Below are 21,749 nucleotides of genomic sequence, written 5' to 3' on the forward strand. Positions count from 1 at the left end.
TCCCTTCGAGAAGCCTCTTCATCGTGTGCACCCTTCTTCCCATGAACATTAGCATGTTACCTAGCAACAACAGTCACTTCTACACCGCACTAAGAAATAGTCTGAATAATTGAAATCAGAATACTCTAATCTGTAATTTATTTTAGAAGTTTCATTTCGATATCTTGGTCGTGCGAGTTTCATGTATTTCATGAAAACTGCCCATTATTAACTAGCTAGCTAAACCTGAGCCAGTCACTTCCCCGTTATTAACTAGCTAGCTAAACCTGAGCCAGTCACTTGTCCATTATTAACTAGCTAGCTAAACCTGAGCCAGTCACTTCCCCATTATTAACTAGCTAGCTAAACCTGAGCCAGTCACTTGTCCATTATTAACTAGCTAGCTAAACCTGAGCCAGGCACTTGTCCATTATTAACTAGCTAGCTAAACCTGAGCCAGTCACTTCCCCGTTATAAACTAGCTAGCTAAACCTGAACCAGTCACTTCCCCGTTATTAACTAGTTAGCTAAACCTGAGCCAGTCACTTGTCCATTATTAACTAGCTAGCTAAACCAGTCACTTGTCCGTTATTAACTAGTTAGCTAAACCAGTCACTTGTCCGTTATTAACTAGCTAGCTAAACCTGAGCCAGTCACTTCCCCATTATTAACTAGCTAGCTAAACCTGAGCCAGTCACTTGTCCATTATTAACTAGCTAGCTAAACCTGAGCCAGGCACTTGTCCATTATTAACTAGCTAGCTAAACCTGAGCCAGTCACTTCCCCGTTATTAACTAGCTAGCTAAACCTGAACCAGTCACTTCCCCGTTATTAACTAGTTAGCTAAACCTGAGCCAGTCACTTGTCCATTATTAACTAGCTAGCTAAACCTGAGCCAGGCACTTGTCCATTATTAACTAGCTAGCTAAACCTGAGCCAGTCACTTCCCCGTTATTAACTAGCTAGCTAAACCTGAGCCAGTCACTTGTCCGTTATTAACTAGCTAGCTAAACCTTCCAGTACCCATGGTTCATAGCAAGTGAGTCATGCTACAAGACAGGTCGGGGAGACGATGCTCGCAAATGGATTTTGAATTTTGGCTATTGATATAAATGTCAGTTGGACTGTAGTCCATCATGGTGACTGTAACATACTGCCTGGCTGTAGTCCATCATGGTCACTGTAACATACTGCCTGGCTGTAGTCCATCATGGTCACTGTAACATACTGCCTGGCTGTAGTCCATCATGGTGACTGTAACATACTGCCTGGCTGTAGTCCATCATGGTGACTGTAACATACTGCCTGGCTGTAGTCCATCATGGTGACTGTAACATACTGCCTGACTGTAGTCCATCCTGGTGACTGTAACATACTGCCTGGCTGTAGTCCATCATGGTGACTGTAACATACTGCCTGGCTGTAGTCCATCATGGTGACTGTAACATACTGCCTGGCTGTAGTCCATCATGGTGACTGTAACATACTGCCTGGCTGTAGTCCATCATGGTGACTGTAACATACTGCCTGGCTGTAGTCCATCATGGTGACTGTAACATACTGCCTGGCTGTAGTCCATCCTGGTGACTGTAACATACTGCCTGGCTGTAGTCCATCATGGTGACTGTAACATACTGCCTGGCTGTAGTCCATCATGGTGACTGTAACATACTGCCTGACTGTAGTCCATCCTGGTGACTGTAACATACTGCCTGGCTGTAGTCCATCCTGGTGACTGTAACATACTGCCTGGCTGTAGTCCATCATGGTGACTGTAACATACTGCCTGGCTGTAGTCCATCATGGTGACTGTAACATACTGCCTGGCTGTAGTACATCATGGTGACTGTAACATACTGCCTGGCTGTAGTCCATCATGGTGACTGTAACATACTGACTGGCTGTAGTCCATCATGCCGGACAAACCCCTCCCCCTAACCCGGGGGGCTCTGGGCCCAACTGTGCGCCGCCTCATGGGTGACACAGCCTGGGATCGAACCCGGGTCTTTGACCGCTGCGCCACTCGGGAGGCCTGCAGTCACTGCTTTACGAGGTGAAGCTGTTAACTGAAGGCTCACGATGACTGTTGAAAGGTGTAAAGTAAAATGTATCAGTAAGGTTCACCTCCAGCTGTTGAATGAGAGAGAGCAGGGTGAGAGAGCAGGGTGAGAGAGAGCAGGGTGAGAGAGAGCAGGGTGAGAGAGAGAGAGAGAGAGAGGGAGAGAGAGAAAGAGCAGGGTGAGAGAGAGCAGGGTGAGAGAGCAGGGTGAGAGAGAGAGAGAGAGAGAGAGCAGGGTGAGAGAGAGAGAGAACATGGTGAGAGAGAGCAGGGTGAGCGAGAGAGAGCAGGGTGAGCGAGAGCAGGGTGAGAGAGAGAGAGCAGGGTGAGAGAGAGCAGGGTGAGAGAGAGCAGGGTGAGAGAGAGCAGGGTGAGAGAGAGCAGGGTGAGAGAGGGAGAGAGAGAGAGAGCAGGGTGAGAGAGAGCAGGGTGAGAGAGAGCAGGGTGAGAGAGAGAGAGAGAGAGAGAGAGAGAGAGAGAGAAAGAGCAGGGTGAGAGAGAGCAGGGTGAGAGAGCAGGGTGAGAGAGAGAGAGAGAGAGAGAGCAGGGTGAGAGAGAGAGAGAACATGGTGAGAGAGAGCAGGGTGAGCGAGAGAGAGCAGGGTGAGCGAGAGAGAGCAGGGTGAGCGAGAGAGAGCAGGGTGAGAGAGAGAGAGCAGGGTGAGAGAGAGAGAGCAGGGTGAGGGAGAGAGAGCAGGGTGAGCGAGAGAGAGAAGGGTGAGCGAGAGAGAGAGAAGGGTGAGAGAGAGAGAGAGAGCAGGGTGAGAGAGAGAGGTCTGGTCTATTTTCAGTCAAATTTGCCTTCCCGAGCCCTGGTTGTGTTACCCTCGTGACGTGGTTGGTTCCCGCCCCATTACCCCACCACCTGACTGCATCTCGGCGTGTCGTGGTGTGACAGCCCTGCCGGTCCACCCCTCTCACCATGACCCAGAAGCCCCCCCGCGACCCCCAGAACCAGGCATTTGAGCTAACAGCCAAAGGAACATCCAGTCGGTCAGCTAACCAGCCAGGCCTGTAGCGTTCATGAACACCTGTTGAGCAGCGCAGGCAGCACGTAGCAGCCCAACGGCTCCAAGATACCTTCTAGTCATGAACACCTGTTGAGCAGTGCAGGCAGCACGTAGCAGCCCAACGGCTCCAAGATACCTTCTAGTCATGAACACCTGTTGAGCAGTGCAGGCAGCACGTAGCAGCCCAACGGCTCCAAGATACCTTCTAGTCATGAGCTCATCGGAAAAGTAATTAAGAGAGTCGGTACTGTAGCCCACGCTAGGCTAAAGCTGGTCTAATGTTTTGTTTTGCTACTTGGCTTGGAAGTTTAAACCAAACCTGTCAGGAGTCATATAGCTGACACCGAGCTTATTTATTTATAGACCTGAGAGAGGAGAGGATGGGGAGAGGAGAGTAAGGGAGGAGAGTCGGGGGAGGGAGGGGAGGAGAGAGAGAGGGAGGGGAGAAGAGTAGGGGAGCGGAGAGGGGAGGAGGGGAGGGTAAGGGAGGGGAGGAGAGGAGAGAGGGGAGCGGAGAGGAGAGAGAGGGGAGCGGAGAGTAAGGGAGGGGAGGAGAGGTGAGGAGACTTGCTGCCATGAACCAATGTAGGTCTCAGTCAGGTCCAACAATGAGGTGGTTCTGAAATGGATTAGTTTGATTTTTGTATGGGTCCTAATCCCCTGAACCTCTGGATGGGTCCTAATCCCCTGAACCTCTGGATGGGTCCTAATCCCCTGAACCTCTGGATGGGTCCTAATCCCCTGAACCTCTGGATGGGTCCTAATCCCCTGAACCTCTGGATGGGTCCTAATCCCCTGAACCTCTGGATGGGTCCTAATCCCCTGAACCTCTGGATGGATCCTAATCCCCTGAACCTCTGGATGGGTCCTAATCCCCTGAACCTCTGGATGGGTCCTAATCCCCTGGACCTCTGGATGGGTCCTAATCCCCTGGACCTCTGGATGGGTCCTAATCCCCTGAACCTCTGGATGGGTCCTAATCCCCTGAACCTCTGGATGGGTCCTAATCCCCTGAACCTCTGGATGGGTCCTAATCCCCTGGACCTCTGGATGGGTCCTAATCCCCTGAACCTCTGGATGGGTCCTAATCCCCTGGACCTCTGGATGGGTCCTAATCCCCTGAACCTCTGGATGGGTCCTAATCCCCTGGACCTCTGGATGGGTCCTAATCCCCTGGACCTCTGGATGGGTCCTAATCCCCTGGACTTCTGGATGGGTCCTAATCCCCTGAACCTCTGGATGGGTCCTAATCCCCTGAACCTCTGGATGGGTCCTAATCCCCTGGACCTCTGGATGGGTCCTAATCCCCTGGACTTCTGGATGGGTCCTAACCCTCTAAACCTCTGGATGGGTCCTAATCCCCTGGACCTCTTTTATGGGTCCTAATCCCCTGGACCTCTTTTATGGGTCCTAATCCCCTGAACCTCTGGATGGGTCCTAATCCCCTGGACCTCTGGATGGGTCCTAATCCCCTGGACTTCTGGATGGGTCCTGGACTCCTGGATGGGTCCTGGACTTCTGGATGGGTCATAACCCCCTGGACTTCTGGATGGGTCCTGGACTTCTAGATGGGTCCTAACCTCCTGGACCTCTGGATGTGTCCTGGACTTCTGGATGGGTCCTAACCCTCTGGACTTCTGGATGGGTCCTAACCCCCTGGACTTCTGGATGGGTCCTAACCCCCTGGACTTCTGGATGGGTCCTGGACTTCTGGGTGGGTCCTAACCTCCTGGACTTCTGGATGGGTCCTGGACTTCTGGATGGGTCCTAACCCTCTGGACTTCTGGATGGGTCCTAACCCCCTGGACTTCTGGATTGGTCCTAACCTCCTGGACTTCTGGATGGGTCCTGGATTTCTGGATGGGTCCTAACCTCCTGGACTTTTGGATGGATCCTGGACTTCTGGATGGGTCCTGGACTTCTGGATGGGTCCTGGACTTCTGGATGGGTCCTAACCCCCTGGACTTCTGGATGGGTCCTGGACTTCTGGATGGGTCCTAACCACCTGGACTTCTGGATGGGTCCTAACCACCTGGACTTCTGGATGGGTCCTAACCTCCTGGACTTCTGGATGGGTCCTAACCCCCTGGACTTCTGGATGGGTCCTGGACTTCTAGATGGGTCCTAACCTCCTGGACCTCTGGATGTGTCCTGGACTTCTGGATGGGTCCTAACCCTCTGGACTTCTGGATGGGTCCTAACCCCCTGGACTTCTGGATGGGTCCTAACCTCTTGGACTTCTGGATGGGTCCTAACCCCCTGGACTTCTGGATGGGTCCTGGACTTCTGGGTGGGTCCTAACCTCCTGGACTTCTGGATGGGTCCTGGACTTCTGGATGGGTCCTAACCCTCTGGACTTCTGGATGGGTCCTAACCCCCTGGACTTCTGGATTGGTCCTAACCTCCTGGACTTCTGGATGGGTCCTGGATTTCTGGATGGGTCCTAACCTCCTGGACTTTTGGATGGATCCTGGACTTCTGGATGGGTCCTGGACTTCTGGATGGGTCCTGGACTTCTGGATGGGTCCTAACCCCCTGGACTTCTGGATGGGTCCTGGACTTCTGGATGGGTCCTAACCACCTGGACTTCTGGATGGGTCCTAACCACCTGGACTTCTGGATGGGTCCTAACCTCCTGGACTTCTGGATGGGTCCTAACCCCCTGGACTTCTGGATGGGTCCTGGACTTCTAGATGGGTCCTAACCTCCTGGACCTCTGGATGTGTCCTGGACTTCTGGATGGGTCCTAACCCTCTGGACTTCTGGATGGGTCCTAACCCCCTGGACTTCTGGATGGGTCCTAACCTCTTGGACTTCTGGATGGGTCCTAACCCCCTGGACTTCTGGATGGGTCCTGGACTTCTGGGTGGGTCCTAACCTCCTGGACTTCTGGATGGGTCCTGGACTTCTGGATGGGTCCTAACCCTCTGGACTTCTGGATGGGTCCTAACCCCCTGGACTTCTGGATTGGTCCTAACCTCCTGGACTTCTGGATGGGTCCTGGATTTCTGGATGGGTCCTAACCTCCTGGACTTTTGGATGGATCCTGGACTTCTGGATGGGTCCTGGACTTCTGGATGGGTCCTGGACTTCTGGATGGGTCCTAATACCCTGGACTTCTGGATGGGTCCTAACCTCCTGGACTTCTGGATGGGTCCTAACCTCTTGGACTTCTCCCTCTACAACTGCTGTACTTGCTGATTGACCCCGTCCTCCTCTTAGGGTTCTTAGCCCTGCTCCCCTAACAAGCCAGACAGACATGCAGCCAGACAGGCAGCCAGCCAGCCAGGCAGGCAGGCAGGCAGGCAGGGCAGGCAGGCCAGAAGTCCAGGACCCACGTTCAACATGAAACCGCGTTCATTCACGTTAGAGGCCTGCTAGAGTTAGCGGCAGGCCGGCGGGCGAGTGCTATCCACCGTCGTCGTACGGATGAGGCCTGACCTGTAATGAAGCTGGCTAGCTATCCACCGTCGTAGTACGGATGAGGCCTGACCTGTAATGAAGCTGGCTAGCTATCCACCGTCGTAGTACGGATGAGGCCTGACCTGTAATGAAGCTGGCTAGCTATCCACCGTCGTAGTACGGATGAGGCCTGACCTGTAATGAAGCTGGCTAGCTATCCACCGTCGTAGTACGGATGAGGCCTGACCTGTAATGAAGCTGGCTAGCTATCCACCGTCGTAGTACGGATGAGGCCTGACCTGTAATGAAGCTGGCTAGCTATCCACCGTCGTAGTACGGATGAGGCCTGACCTGTAATGAAGCTGGCTAGCTATCCACCGTCGTAGTACGGATGAGGCCTGACCTGTAATGAAGCTGGCTAGCTATCCACCGTCGTAGTACGGATGAGGCCTGACCTGTAATGAAGCTGGCTAGCTTTATGAAACCGGTAGCATGCCCCTCTGGTCTCCAGGACCAGGGTTTATCCATCTAATGTATCTTCACTGTACTACAGAACATGGAGGAGTTTTTATATAAATTACACCCTTTTACTAATGTGCCCTGGTCTAAAGTAGTGTACTATATAGGGAATAGGGTGCCATTGGGTTCTGGTCTATAGTAGTGCACTATATAGGGAATATGGTCCTGGTCTAAAGTAGTGCACTATATAGGGAATAGGGCTCTGGTCTAAAGTAGTGCACTATATAGGGAATAGGGTTCCATTGGGTTCTGATCTATAGTAATGCACTATATAGGGAATAGGGTGACATTGGGTTCTGGTCTATAGTAGTGCACTATATAGGGAATAGGGCTCTGGTCTAAAGTAGTGCACTATATAGGGAATAGGGCCCTGGTCTAAAGTAGTGCACTATATAGGGAATAGGGTGCCATTGGGTCCTGGTCTATAGTAGTGCACTATATAGGGAATAGGGCTCTGGTCTAAAGTAGTGCACTATATAGGGAATAGGGTGCCATTGGGTCCTGGTCTATAGTAGTGCACTATATAGGGAATAGGTTTCTGGTCTATAGTAGTGCACTATATAGGGCATAGGGTGCCATTTGGGACAGATAGTGTATATATACAGCCCTGCTCTGGTGCAGAGAAGTCACTTACAGTTGCGGGACCCCATCCAGCAGCCCACACAGCCAAGCCCTATTACCCAACCACAGTGTGGTCTACAGCAGGCTAGGAGATCAACCCACAGGCATGAGGTTATGGGTCCTCTGGGAGGGAGGGAGGGAGAGGGAGAGAGGGAGGGAGAGAGAGAGGGAGAGAGAGGGAGGGAGACAGAGAGAGGGAGGGAGGGAGGGAGGGAGGGAGAGAGAGAGAGAGAGAGAGAGAGAGAGAGATGGAAGGGAGGGAGGGAGAGAGAGAGAGAGAGGGATGGAAGGGAGGGAGGGAGGGAGGGAGAGAGAGGGGGAGTGAGAGAGGGGGAGATGGAAGGAGGGAGGAAGGGAGAGATGGAGGGAGGGAGAGAGGGAGGGAGGGAGAGAGAGAGAGGTGGAGAGAGTGGAGAAATAGAGAGGGAGGGAGGGAGAGAGAGAGAGGTGGAGAGTGGAGAGAGTGGAGAAATAGAGAGGGAGGGAGGGAGGACGTTGAGAGAGAGGGGACAGTGAACGAGGTGAGAGAGATGATATTCATAAGGGACAGTGAGAGTGTGGCCTCATCTTCTCTGTCTTCTCATAGTAAAGGGGGTTCAGGAACTCATGGCTGTTATCTATGGACTCTGTTATTCAACCAGTTCCCCTAGAGTTACTCAACATTAACATAGAGCAGTCCCCTAGAGTTACTCAACATTAACATAGATCAGTCCCCCTAGAGTTACTCAACATTAACATAGATCAGTCCCCTAGAGTTACTCAACATTAACATAGATCAGTCCCCTAGAGTTACTCAACATTAACATAGATCAGTCCCCCTAGAGTTACTCAACATTAACATAGATCAGTCCCCTAGAGTTACTCAACATTAACATAGATCAGTCCCCTAGAGTTACTCAACATTAACATAGATCAGTCCCCTAGAGTTACTCAACATTAACATAGATCAGTCCCCTAGAGTTACTCAACATTAACATAGATCAGTCCCCTAGAGTTACTCAACATTAACATAGATCAGTCCCCTAGAGTTACTCAACATTAACATAGATCAGTCCCCCTAGAGTTACTCAACATTAACATAGATCAGTCCCCTAGAGTTACTCAACATTAACATAGATCAGTCCCCTAGAGTTACTCAACATTAACATAGATCAGTCCCCTAGAGTTACTCAACATTAACATAGATCAGTCCCCTAGAGTTACTCAACATTAACATAGAGCAGTCCCCTAGAGTTACTCAACATTAACATAGATCAGTCCCCCTAGAGTTACTCAACATTAACATAGATCAGTCCCCCTAGAGTTACTCAACATTAACATAGAGCAGTCCCCTAGAGTTACTCAATATTAACATAGAGCAGTCCCCCTAGAGTTACTCCTCATTAACATAGAGCAGTCCCCTAGAGTTACTCAACATTAACATAGAGCAGTCCCCTATAGTTACTCAACATTAACATAGATCAGTCCCCCTATAGTTACTCAACATTAACATAGATCAGTCCCCCTAGAGTTACTCAACATTAACATAGATCAGTCCCCCTATAGTTACTCAACATTAACATAGAGCAGTTCCCCTAGAGTTACTCAACATTGACATTGAGCAGTTCCCCTAGAGTTACTCAACATTAATATAGATCAGTCCCCCTAGAGTTACTCAACGTTAACATAGATCAGTCCCCCTAGAGTTACTCAACATTAACATAGATAAGTCCCCTACAGCTCCCCTAGAGTTACTCAACATTAACATAGAGCAGTCCCAGACCCCCCCACCCTCAGTCTGATACACCGTTACCCCCCCACCCTCAGTCTGATACGTTACCCCCCCACCCTCAGTCTGATACTCCGTTACCCCCCACCCCTAGTCTGATACACCGTTACCCCCCCACCCTCAGTCTGATACACCGTTACCCCCCACCCTCAGTCTGATACACCGTTACCCCCCCCCACCCTCAGTCTTATACACCGTTACCCCCCCACCCTCAGTCTGATACTCCGTTACCCCCCACCCCTAGTCTGATACACTGTTACCCCCCCCACCCTCAGTCTGATACACCGTTACCCCCCCACCCTCAGTCTGATACACCGTTACCCCCCCACCCTCAGTCTGATACTCCGTTACCCCCCCACCCTCAGTCTGATACACCGTTACCCCCCCACCCTCAGTCTGATACTCCGTTACCCCCCACCCCTAGTCTGATACAACGTTACCCCCCCCCACCCTCAGTCTGATACACCGTTACCCCCCCACCCTCAGTCTGATACTCCGTTACCCCCCACCCCTAGTCTGATACAACGTTACCCCCCCCACCCTCAGTCTGATACTCCGTTACCCCCCACCCTCAGTCTGATACTCCGTTACCCCCCACCCTCAGTCTGATACACCGTTACCCCCCCACCCTCAGTCTGATACAACGTTACCCCCCCACCCTCAGTCTGATACACCGTTACCCCCCCACCCTCAGTCTGATACACCGTTACCCCCCCACCCTCAGTCTGATACACCGTTACCCCCCCCACCCTCAGTCTGATACACGTTACCCCCCCACCCTCAGTCTGATACACGTTACCCCCCCACCCCCAGTCTGATACACCGTTACCCCCCCACCCTCAGTCTGATACACCGTTACCCCCCCACCCTCAGTCTGATACACCGTTACCCCCCACCCTCAGTCTGATACACCGTTACCCCCCCACCCTCAGTCTGATACACCGTTACCCCCCCCCACCCTCAGTCTGATACTCCGTTACCCCCCCACCCTCAGTCTGATACACCGTTACCCCCCCCACCCTCAGTCTGATACACCGTTACCCCCCCCACCCTCAGTCTGATACACCGTTACCCCCCCACCCTCAGTCTGATACACCGTTACCCCCCCACCCTCAGTCTGATACTCCGTTACCCCCCCCACCCTCAGTCTGATACTCCGTTACCCCCCCCACCCCCAGTCTGATACACCGTTACCCCCCCACCCTCAGTCTGATACGTTACCCCCCCCACCCTCAGTCTGATACACCGTTACCCCCCCCACCCTCAGTCTGATACAACGTTACCCCCCCCCCCCCCCCCCCGCTCAGGGCTGAAACAGAAATAACCGGCGAGCGCCAAAGCCCCTCTGAACTCCCCGGGCTCATCAGATGTTCCACTGCACGCCAGACCCCTCTCCCTAATCCCCACGGCACGCTAGTCATTATCAATACCATCCCCTGGCATTACCTCAGCCACATATTGTTGCTAAAGATTATTAGTTAAGAATAAACTAAACCTCCTGAAAGTCTCGAGTTTCATAGAGATTTATCAAGAGGAAATGTTATTCTTGGCTTTGTGGGACACACTTTGAACACATGGCTACCTCAAAGGCCGAACACAGGAACATGGTTACTACCTGGGACTAGATGAGATATTCACTGTGTCCTCAGAGGCTGAACATGGTTACTACCTGGGACTAGATGAGATATTCACTGTGTCCTCAAAGGCTGAACATGGTTACTACCTGGGACTAGATGAGATATACACTGTGTCCTCAGAGGCTGAACATGGTTACTACCTGGGACTAGATGAGATATTCACTGTGTCCTCAAAGGCTGAACATGGTTACTACCTGGGACTAGATGAGATATACACTGTGTCCTCAGAGGCTGAACATGGCTACTACCTGGGACTAGATGAGATATTCACTGTGTCCTCAAAGGCTGAACACAGGAACATGGTTACTACCTGGGACTAGATGAGATATTCACTGTGTCCTCAGAGGCCGAACACAGGAACATGGTTACTACCTGGGACTAGATGAGATATACACTGTGTCCTCAAAGGCTGAACACAGGAACATGGTTACTACCTGGGACTAGATGAGATATACACTGTGTCCTCAAAGGCTGAACACAGGAAACATGGTTACTACCTGGGACTAGATGAGATATACACTGTGTCCTCAGAGGCTGAACATGGTTACGACCTGGGACTAGATGAGATATTCACTGTGTCCTCAAAGGCTGAACACAGGAACATGGCTACTACCTGGGACTAGATGAGATATTCACTGTGTCCTCAAAGGCTGAACACAGGAACATGGTTACTACCTGGGACTAGATGAGATATTCACTGTGTCCTCAAAGGCCGAACACAGGAACATGGTTACTACCTGGGACTAGATGAGATATACACTGTGTCCTCAGAGGCTGAACATGGTTACTACCGGGGACTAGATGAGATATACACTGTGTCCTCAGAGGCTGAACATGGTTACTACCTGGGACTAGATGAGATATACACTGTGTCCTCAAAGGCTGAACACAGGAACATGGTTACTACCTGGGACTAGATGAGATATTCACTGTGTCCTCAGAGGCTGAACACAGGAACATGGTTACTACCTGGGACTAGATGAGATATACACTGTGTCCTCAGAGGCTGAACATGGTTACTACCTGGGACTAGATGAGATATTCACTGTGTCCTCAAAGGCTGAACACAGGAACATGGTTACTACCTGGGACTAGATGAGATATACACTGTGTCCTCAGAGGCTGAACATGGTTACTACCTGGGACTAGATGAGATATTCACTGTGTCCTCAAAGGCTGAACACAGGAACATGGTTACTACCTGGGACTAGATGAGATATTCACTGTGTCCTCAAAGGCTGAACACAGGAACATGGTTACTACCTGGGACTAGATGAGATATTCACTGTGTCCTGAAAGGCCGAACACAGGAACATGGTTACTACCTGGGACTAGATGAGATATACACTGTGTCCTCAAAGGCTGAACACAGGAACATGGTTACTACCTGGGACTAGATGAGATATACACTGTGTCCTCAGAGGCTGAACATGGTTACTACCTGGGACTAGATGAGATATTCACTGTGTCCTCAAAGGCTGAACACAGGAACATGGTTACCACCTGGCAGTAGGAACATGGTAACTTCCTGACAGTAGGAACATGGTTACCACCAGGCAGTAGGAACATGGTTACCACCTGGCAGTAGGAACATGGTTACCACCTGGCAGTAGGAACATGGTTACTACCTGGCAGTAGGAACATGGTTACTACCTGGCAGTAGGAACATGGTTACTACCTGGCAGTAGGAACATGGTTACCACCTGGCAGTAGGAACATGGTTACCACCTGGCAGTAGGAACATGGTTACCACCTGGCAGTAGGAACATGGTTACTACCTGGCAGTAGGAACATGGTTACTACCTGGCAGTAGGAACATGGTTACTACCTGGCAGTAGGAACATGGTTACTACCTGGCAGTAGGAACATGGTTACCACCTGGCAGTAGGAACATGGTTACTACCTGGCAGTAGGAACATGGTTACCACCTGGCAGTAGGAACATGGTTACTACCTGGCAGTAGGAACATGGTTACTACCTGGCAGTAGGAACATGGTTACTACCTGGCAGTAGGAACATGGTTACCACCTGGCAGTAGGAATATGGTTACCACCTGGCAGTAGGAACATGGTTACCACCTGGCAGTAGGAACATGGTTACCATCTGGCAGTAGGAACATGGTTACTACCTGGCAGTAGGAACATGGTTACTACCTGGCAGTAGGAACATGGTTACTACCTGGCAGTAGGAACATGGTTACTACCTGGCAGTAGGAACATGGTTACCACCTGGCAGTAGGAACATGGTTACCACCTGGCAGTAGGAACATGGTTACCACCTGGCAGTAGGAACATGGTTACTACCTGGCAGTAGGAACATGGTTACCACCTGGCAGTAGGAACATGGTTACTACCTGGCAGTAGGAACATGGTTACTACCTGGCAGTAGGAACATGGTTACCACCTGGCAGTAGGAATATGGTTACCACCTGGCAGTAGGAACATGGTTACCACCTGGCAGTAGGAACATGGTTACCATCTGGCAGTAGGAACATGGTTACTACCTGGCAGTAGGAACATGGTTACTACCTGGCAGTAGGAACATGGTTACCACCTGGCAGTAGGTGCTGTGTTCCTGGTCAATGTTCAGGGCATTGTGGATAACCTGCTGTTCTGTATGTGTTGTCTGTAGGTGCTGTGTTCCTGGTCAGCGTTCAGGGCATTGTGGGTAACCTGCTGTTCTGTATGTGTTGTCTGTAGGTGCTGTGTTCCTGGTCAGCGTCCAGGGCATTGCTGTGAACCTGGATCCAGTCTTCAGTACATGGATCCTCCACCAGCCTCAGAAGAGGAGCAGCAGGCAACAGGTAGAACACACACACACACACACACACACACACACACACACACACCCCGTTGGACATTCTGTACCATGAGCTATTTACACAGGACAGACAATCTACACAGGGCAGACAATCTACACAGGGCAGACAATCTACACAGGACAGACAATCTACACAGGGCAGACAATCTACACAGGGCAGACAATCTACACAGGACAGACAATCTACACAGGGCAGACAATCTACACAGGACAGACAATCTACACAGGGCAGACAATCTACACAGGACAGACAATCTACACAGGACAGACAATCTACACAGGACAGACATTCTACACAGGACAGATAGAGAGGCTGGTTGGACATTACACAGGTTCAACCTATAGAGGACAGATAGAGAGGCTGGTTGGACATTACACAGGTTCAACCTATAGAGGACAGATAGAGAGGCTGGTTGGATAGAGGACAGATAGAGAGGCTGGTTGGATATTACACAGGTTCAGCCTTATAGAGGACAGATAGAGAGGCTGGTTGGATATTACACAGGTTCAGCCTTATAGAGGACAGATAGAGAGGCTGGTTGGATAGAGGACAGATAGAGAGGCTGGTTGGACATTACACAGGTTCAGCCTTATAGAGGACAGATAGAGAGGCTGGTTGGATAGAGGACAGATAGAGAGCCTGGTTGGATATTACACAGGTTCAGCCTTATGGAGGACAGATAGAGAGGCTGGTTGGATAGAGGACAGATAGAGAGGCTGGTTGGATATTACACAGGTTCAGCCTTATAGAGGACAGATAGAGAGGCTGGTTGGACATTACACAGGTTCAGCCTTATAGAGGACAGGCATAGAGGCTGGTTGGATAGAGGACAGATAGAGAGGCTGGTTGGACATTACACAGGTTCAGCCTTATAGAGGACAGATAGAGAGTCTGGTTGGATAGAGGACAGATAGAGAGGCTGGTTGATATTACACAGGTTCAGCCTAATAGAGGACAGGCAGAGAGGCTGGTTGGATAGAGGACAGATAGAGAGGCTGGTTGGACATTACACAGGTTCAGCCTTATACAGGACAGATAGAGAGGCTGGTTGGATAGAGGACAGATAGAGAGGCTGGTTGGACATTACACAGGTTCAGCCTTATACAGGACAGATAGAGAGGCTGGTTGGATATTACACAGGTTCAGCCTTATAGAGGACAGATAGAGAGGCTGGTTGGACATTACACAGGTTCAGCCTTATAGAGGACAGATAGAGAGGCTGGTTGGATATTACACAGGTTCAGCCTTATGGATGACAGATAGAGAGGCTGGTTGGATAGAGGACAGGTTCAGCCTTATGGATGACAGATAGAGAGGCTGGTTGGACATTACACAGGTTCAGCCTTATAGAGGACAGATAGAGAGGCTGGTTGGACATTACACAGGTTCAGCCTTATACAGGAAACATGTATTTGTTCAGTGAACTCGTCTGGTCCGTACCTCCCACAGGGGAGAGAGAAGGAAGCACATGTTAGTGATTGACTCAGTGCCAGGGTGAAGGAGACCTGTTCCTCATCTAACCTAGCTGACACACACACACACACACACACACACACACACACACACACACACACTCCTGGCTGTCAGGGTTAGAGTGTGAAGGCTGGGTGTGCAGGATTAGCTGAGGCCTTCAGCTGAAGGACAGAGGAGAAGGACGAGGCTTGGTGTTTGGGGTCAGGAGGGAGAGAGACGGATAGGAATGTTCCCTGGAGCGTTCTAGAATACTGGAACGTTCTAGAATACTGGAGCGTTCTAGAATACTGGAGCGTTCTAGAATACTGGAACGTTGCAGACAGGGGGGTTGAGGACCTCTTTGTGTAAAGCAGAATGTAGCTGACACGATGTGACTCCTCAGGAAAGCCTGAGAAATATAATAATAATATATTCAGGTGGTGATAAATTAAGGAGGTGATATATTAAGGAAGTGATATATTCAGGAAGTGATATATTAAGGAAGTGATATATTCAGGAAGTGATATATTAAGGAAGTGATATATTCAGGAAGTGATATATTAAGGAAGTGATATATTCAGGAAGTGATATATTAAGGAAGTGATATATTCAGGTGGTGATATATTCAGGAAGTGATATATTCAGGAAGTGATATATTCAGGAAGTGATATATTAAGGAAGTGATATATTCAGGAAGTGATATATTAAGGAAGTGATATATTCAGGTGGTGATATATTCAGGAAGTGATATATTAAGGAAGTGATATATTCAGGTGGTGATATATTCAGGAAGTGATATATTCAGGAAGTGATATATTCAGGAAGTGATATATTCAGGAAGTGATATATTAAGGAAGTGATATATTCAGGAAGTGATATATTAAGGAAGTGATATATTCAGGAAGTGATATATTCAGGTGGTGATATATTCAGGAAGTGATATATTAAGGAAGTGATATATTCAGGTGGTGATATATTCAGGAAGTGATATATTCAGGAAGTGATATATTCAGGAAGTGATATATTCAGGAAGTGATATATTAAGGAAGTGATATATTCAGGAAGTGATATATTAAGCAAGTGATATATTCAGGAAGTGATATATTAAGGAAGTGATATATTCAGGTGGTGATATATTCAGGAGATGATATATTAAGGAAGTGATATATTCAGGTGGTGATATATTCAGGAAGTGATATATTCAGGTGGTGATATATTCAGGTGGTGATATATTCAGGAAGTGATATATTAAGGAAGTGATATATTAAGGAAGTGATATATTCAGGTGGTGATATATTAAGGAAGTGATATATTCAGGTGGTGATATATTCAGGAAGTGATATATTCAGGAAGTGATATATTAAGGAAGTGATATATGCAGGTGGTGATATATTCAGGAAGTGATATATTAAGGAAGTGATATATTCAGGAGATGATATATTAAGGAAGTGATATATTCAGGTGGTGATATATTCAGGAAGTGATATATTAAGGAAGTGATATCCAGGCGGTGGTGGTGATATATCCAGGTGGTGGTGGTGATATATCCAGGTGGTGATATATCCAGGTGGTGATATATCCAGGTGGTGATATATCCAGGTGGTGGTGGTGATATATCCAGGTGGTGGTGGTGATATATCCAGGTGGTGATATATCCAGGTGGTGGTGGTGATATATCCAGGTGTTGGTGGTGATATATCCAGGTGGTGATATATCCAGGTGGTGATATATCCAGGTGGTGATATATCCAGGTGTTGGTGGTGATATATCCAGGTGGTGATATATCCAGGTGGTGGGGGTGATATATCCAGGTGGTGGTGGTGATATATCCAGGTGGTGATATATCCAGGTGGTGGTGGTGATATATCCAGGTGGTGGTGGTGATATATCCAGGTGGTGATATATCCAGGTGGTGATATATCCAGGTGGTGATATATCCAGGTGGTGGTGGTGATATATCCAGGTGGTGATATATCCAGGTGGTGGTGGTGATATATCCAGGTGGTGATATATCCAGGTGGTGGTGGTGATATATCCAGGTGGTGGGGGTGATATATCCAGGTGGTGGTGGTGATATATCCAGGTGTTGGTGGTGATATATCCAGGTGGTGGGGGTGATATATTCAGGTGGTGGGGGTGATATATCCAGGTGGTGATATATCCAGGTGGTGATATATCCAGGTGGTGGTGGTGATATATCCAGGTGGTGATATATCCAGGTGGTGATATATCCAGGTGGTGATGGTGATATATCCAGGTGGTGATATATCCAGGTGGTGATGGTGATATATCCAGGTGGTGATATATTCAGGTGGTGGGGGTGATATATCCAGGTGGTGATATATCCAGGTGGTGATGGTGATATATCCAGGTGGTGATATATCCAGGTGGTGGTGGTGATATATTCAGGTGGTGATATATCCAGGTGTTGGTGGTGATATATCCAGGTGGTGATATATCCAGGTGGTGTTGGTGATATATTCAGGTGGTGGTGGTGATATATCCAGGTGGTGGTGGTGATATATCCAGGTGGTGATATATCCAGGTGGTGATATATCCAGGTGGTGATATATTCAGGTGGTGATATATCCAGGTGGTGATATATCCAGGTGGTGATATATCCAGGTGGTGGTGGTGATATATCCAGGTGGTGATATATCCAGGTGGTGATATATCCAGGTGGTGGTGGTGATATATCCAGGTGGTGATATATCCAGGTGGTGGTGGTGATATATCCAGGTGGTGATATATCCAGGTGGTGGTGGTGATATATCCAGGTGGTGATATATCCAGGTGGTGGTGGTGATATATCCAGGTGGTGGTGGTGATATATCCAGGTGGTGATATATCCAGGTGGTGGTGGTGATATATCCAGGTGTTGGTGGTGATATATCCAGGTGGTGGTGGTGATATATCCAGGTGGTGGTGGTGATATATCCAGGTGGTGATATATCCAGGTGTTGGTGGTGATATATCCAGGTGGTGGTGGTGATATATCCAGGTGGTGGTGGTGATATATCCAGGTGGTGATATATCCAGGTGGTGTTGGTGATATATCCAGGTGGTGGGGGTGATATATCCAGGTGGTGGTGGTGGTATATCCAGGTGGTGATATATCCAGGTGGTGGGGGTGATATATCCAGGTGGTGGTGGTGATATATCCAGGTGGTGGTGGTGATATATCCAGGTGGTGGTGGTGATATATCCAGGTGGTGATATATCCAGGTGGTGTTGGTGATATATTCAGGTGGTGGTGGTGATATATCCAGGTGGTGGTGGTGATATATCCAGGTGGTGATATATCCAGGTGGTGATATATCCAGGTGGTGATATATCCAGGTGGTGGTGGTGATATATCCAGGTGGTGATATATCCAGGTGGTGATATATCCAGGTGGTGGTGGTGATATATCCAGGTGGTGGTGGTGATATATCCAGGTGGTGATATATCCAGGTGGTGATATATACAGGTGGTGATATATCCAGGTGGTGATATATCCAGGTGGTGGTGGTGATATATCCAGGTGGTGATATATCCAGGTGGTGATATATCCAGGTGGTGATATATCCAGGTGGTGATATATCCAGGTGGTGGTGGTGATATATCCAGGTGGTGATATATCCAGGTGGTGATATATCCAGGTGGTGATATATCCAGGTGGTGGTGGTGATATATCCAGGTGGTGATATATCCAGGTGGTGATATATCCACGTGGTGGTGGTGGTATATCCAGGTGGTGATATATTCAGGTGGTGGTGGTGATATATCCAGGTGGTGATATATCCAGGTGGTGGGGGTGATATATCCAGGTGGTGGTGGTGATATATCCAGGTGGTGATATATCCAGGTGGTGGTGGTGATATATCCAGGTGGTGGTGGTGATATATCCAGGTGGTGGTGGTGGTATATCCAGGTGGTGATATATCCAGGTGGTGGTGGTGATATATCCAGGTGGTGGTGGTGATATATCCAGGTGGTGGTGGTGATATATCCAGGTGGTGGTGGTGATATATCCAGGTGGTGATATATCCAGGTGGTGGTGGTGATATATCCAGGTGGTGGTGGTGATATATCCAGGTGGTGGTGGTGATATATCCAGGTGGTGATATATCCAGGTGGTGGTGGTGATATATCCAGGTGGTGATATATCCAGGTGGTGATATATCCAGGTGGTGGTGGTGATATATCCAGGTGGTGATATATCCAGGTGGTGATATATCCAGGTGGTGATATATCCAGGTGGTGATATATCCAGGTGGTGATATATCCAGGTGGTGATATATCCAGGTGGTGATATATCCAGGTGGTGATATATCCAGGTGGTGATATATCCAGGTGGTGATATATCCAGGTGGTGGTATATCCAGGTGGTGGTGGTGGTGATATATCCAGGTGGTGGTGGTGATATATCCAGGTGGTGATATATCCAGGTGGTGATATATCCAGGTGGTGATATATCCAGGTGGTGGTATATCCAGGTGGTGATATATCCAGGTGGTGATATATCCAGATATGTTCCAATCAGTGGACAAGTAGAAATGAATATTATCAGGTCAAAAATATTTGGGAGTTTTCACATCAAGTTATCTGGATGTGTGTGTTGTGTGTCTGTGTGTGTGTGTGTGTGTGTGGGCCCCTGCCAGATGTCATACTGTAGCTAGCTGCTGCTGCTGTCGAGTGCCAGTGGTGTTTCCAGCCCCCCACACACACACACATAGGGCCAGGGCCGAGCAGAACGGCCGTGAGCTGCAGTCTGCCAGCTCTGTGTGAGGCCGCTCTACACAAACATTCACCCATCACCGACCCCTGGCCCCGAGCCTTCAGCCCCGAGCCTTCACCCCCCACCTCATCCCCTGTGTTGCTCTTGGAGCCTACGGGCCTGTTGGAGCCTCTTTCCCTACAGCCTTGTAGCCAGCCCAGCATTGCTCTCTCATATCCTCCCCTCCCCCCTTCTCTCCCTTCCCTCCCCTCTCTCCACCTCTCCTCTCCTTTCTCCTCCTCTCCCCTCCCCTCTCCCCACCTCTCCTCTCTCCTCCTCTCCCCTCCCCTCCCCTCTCCCCACCTCTCCTCTCCTTTTTCCTCATCTCCCCTCCCCTCTCTCCACCTCTCCCCTCCTCTCCTCTTCTCCTCTCCTTTCTCCTCATTTCTCCTCCTCTCCCCTCCCCTCTCCCCACCTCTCCTCTCCTTTCTCCTCATTTCTCCTCCTCTCCCCTCCTCTCCTCTCTCCTCCTCCCCTCTCCTTTCTCCTCCTCTCTCCTCTCCTCCTCCCCTCTCCCCACCTCTCCTCTCTCCTCTCCTTTCTCCTCCTCTCTCCTTTCCTCTTCTCTATTCTCCTCTACTCTACTCTCCTCTCCTCTCTCCTCCTCTCCTCTCCTCCTCTCCTCTCCTCCTCTCGCTCTTGTGTTTCCTCTCCTCCTCTTCTCTCCCCTCCTCTCCTCTCTCCTCCTCACCTCTCCTTTCTCCTCCTCTCTCCTCTCCTCCTCCCCTCTCCCCACCTCTCCTCTCCTCTCCACTGCCCTCCAGGCTCTTGTGTTTCTCAGATGAACCCTCTTTAATTATTGGAGCTGACTGAAGTTAATGTCCATGACAGGCAGTCATGTCCTGTTGTCTCTGAGAACCAGAGAGGACCGACACTATTTATACAAAAGTATGTGGACAAACCTTCGCTGACAGGTGTATAAAATTGAGCACACCGCCATGCAATCTCCATGGACAAACATTGCCAGTAGAATGGGCCTTACTGAAGAGCCCAGTGAGTTTCAACGTGGCACCGTCATAAGATGCCACCTTTCCAACAAGTCAGTTCGTCAAATTTCTGCCCTGCTAGAGCTGTCCCGGGTCAACTCTAAGTCATGTTATTGTGAAGTGGAAACGTCTAGGAGCAACAACGGCTCAGCCGTGAAGTGGTAGGCCACTTCCAAACTGCCTCTGGAAGCAACACTCACTACCGAGTTCCAAACTGCCTCTGGAAGCAACATCAACACAACTGTTGGTCGGGAGCTTCATGAAATGGGTTTTCATGGCCGAGCAGCCGCACACAATTGAATAATCTGAGTTTGGCGGATGCCAGGGGAACGCTACCTGCCCCAATGTATAGTGTCAACTGTAAAGTTTGGTGGATGCCAGGAGAACCCTACCTGCCCCAATGTATAGTGTCAACTGTAAAGTTTGGCGGATGCCAGGAGAACGCTACCTGCCCCAATGTATAGTGTCAACTGTAAAGTTTGGTGGATGAGGAATAATGGTCGGGGGCTGTTTTTCATGGTTCGGGCCCCTTAGTCCCAGGGAAGGGAAATCTTAACGCTACAGCATACAATGACATTCTAGATGATTCTGTTCTTCCAAATTTGTGGCAATAGGTTGGGGAAGGCCATTTCCTGTTTCAGCATGACAATGCCCACATGAACAAAGAGAGGTTCATACAGAAATGGTTTGTCGTGATCGGTGTGGAAGAACTTGACTGGCCTGCACAGAGCCCTGA

At 49.4% G+C, this 21,749-nt stretch overlaps 1 protein-coding gene across 1 annotated transcript in view; it reads left to right on the top strand.

The window, feature by feature from the left end:
* The window catches only part of LOC149984267 (intermembrane lipid transfer protein VPS13B-like), a 721,339-nt gene that overhangs the window by 320,074 nt on the left and 379,516 nt on the right, over positions 1–21,749 (top strand). Inside the window, 1 exon segment of the mRNA XM_090230526.1 lies at positions 13,695–13,798. Coding sequence (XP_090086652.1) covers positions 13,695–13,798 — 104 coding nt within the window.

Source organism: Oncorhynchus mykiss, chromosome 3, assembly GCF_057628025.1.
Source record: "Oncorhynchus mykiss isolate SJ-2025 chromosome 3, ASM5762802v1, whole genome shotgun sequence".
Taxonomy (NCBI): domain Eukaryota; kingdom Metazoa; phylum Chordata; class Actinopteri; order Salmoniformes; family Salmonidae; genus Oncorhynchus; species Oncorhynchus mykiss.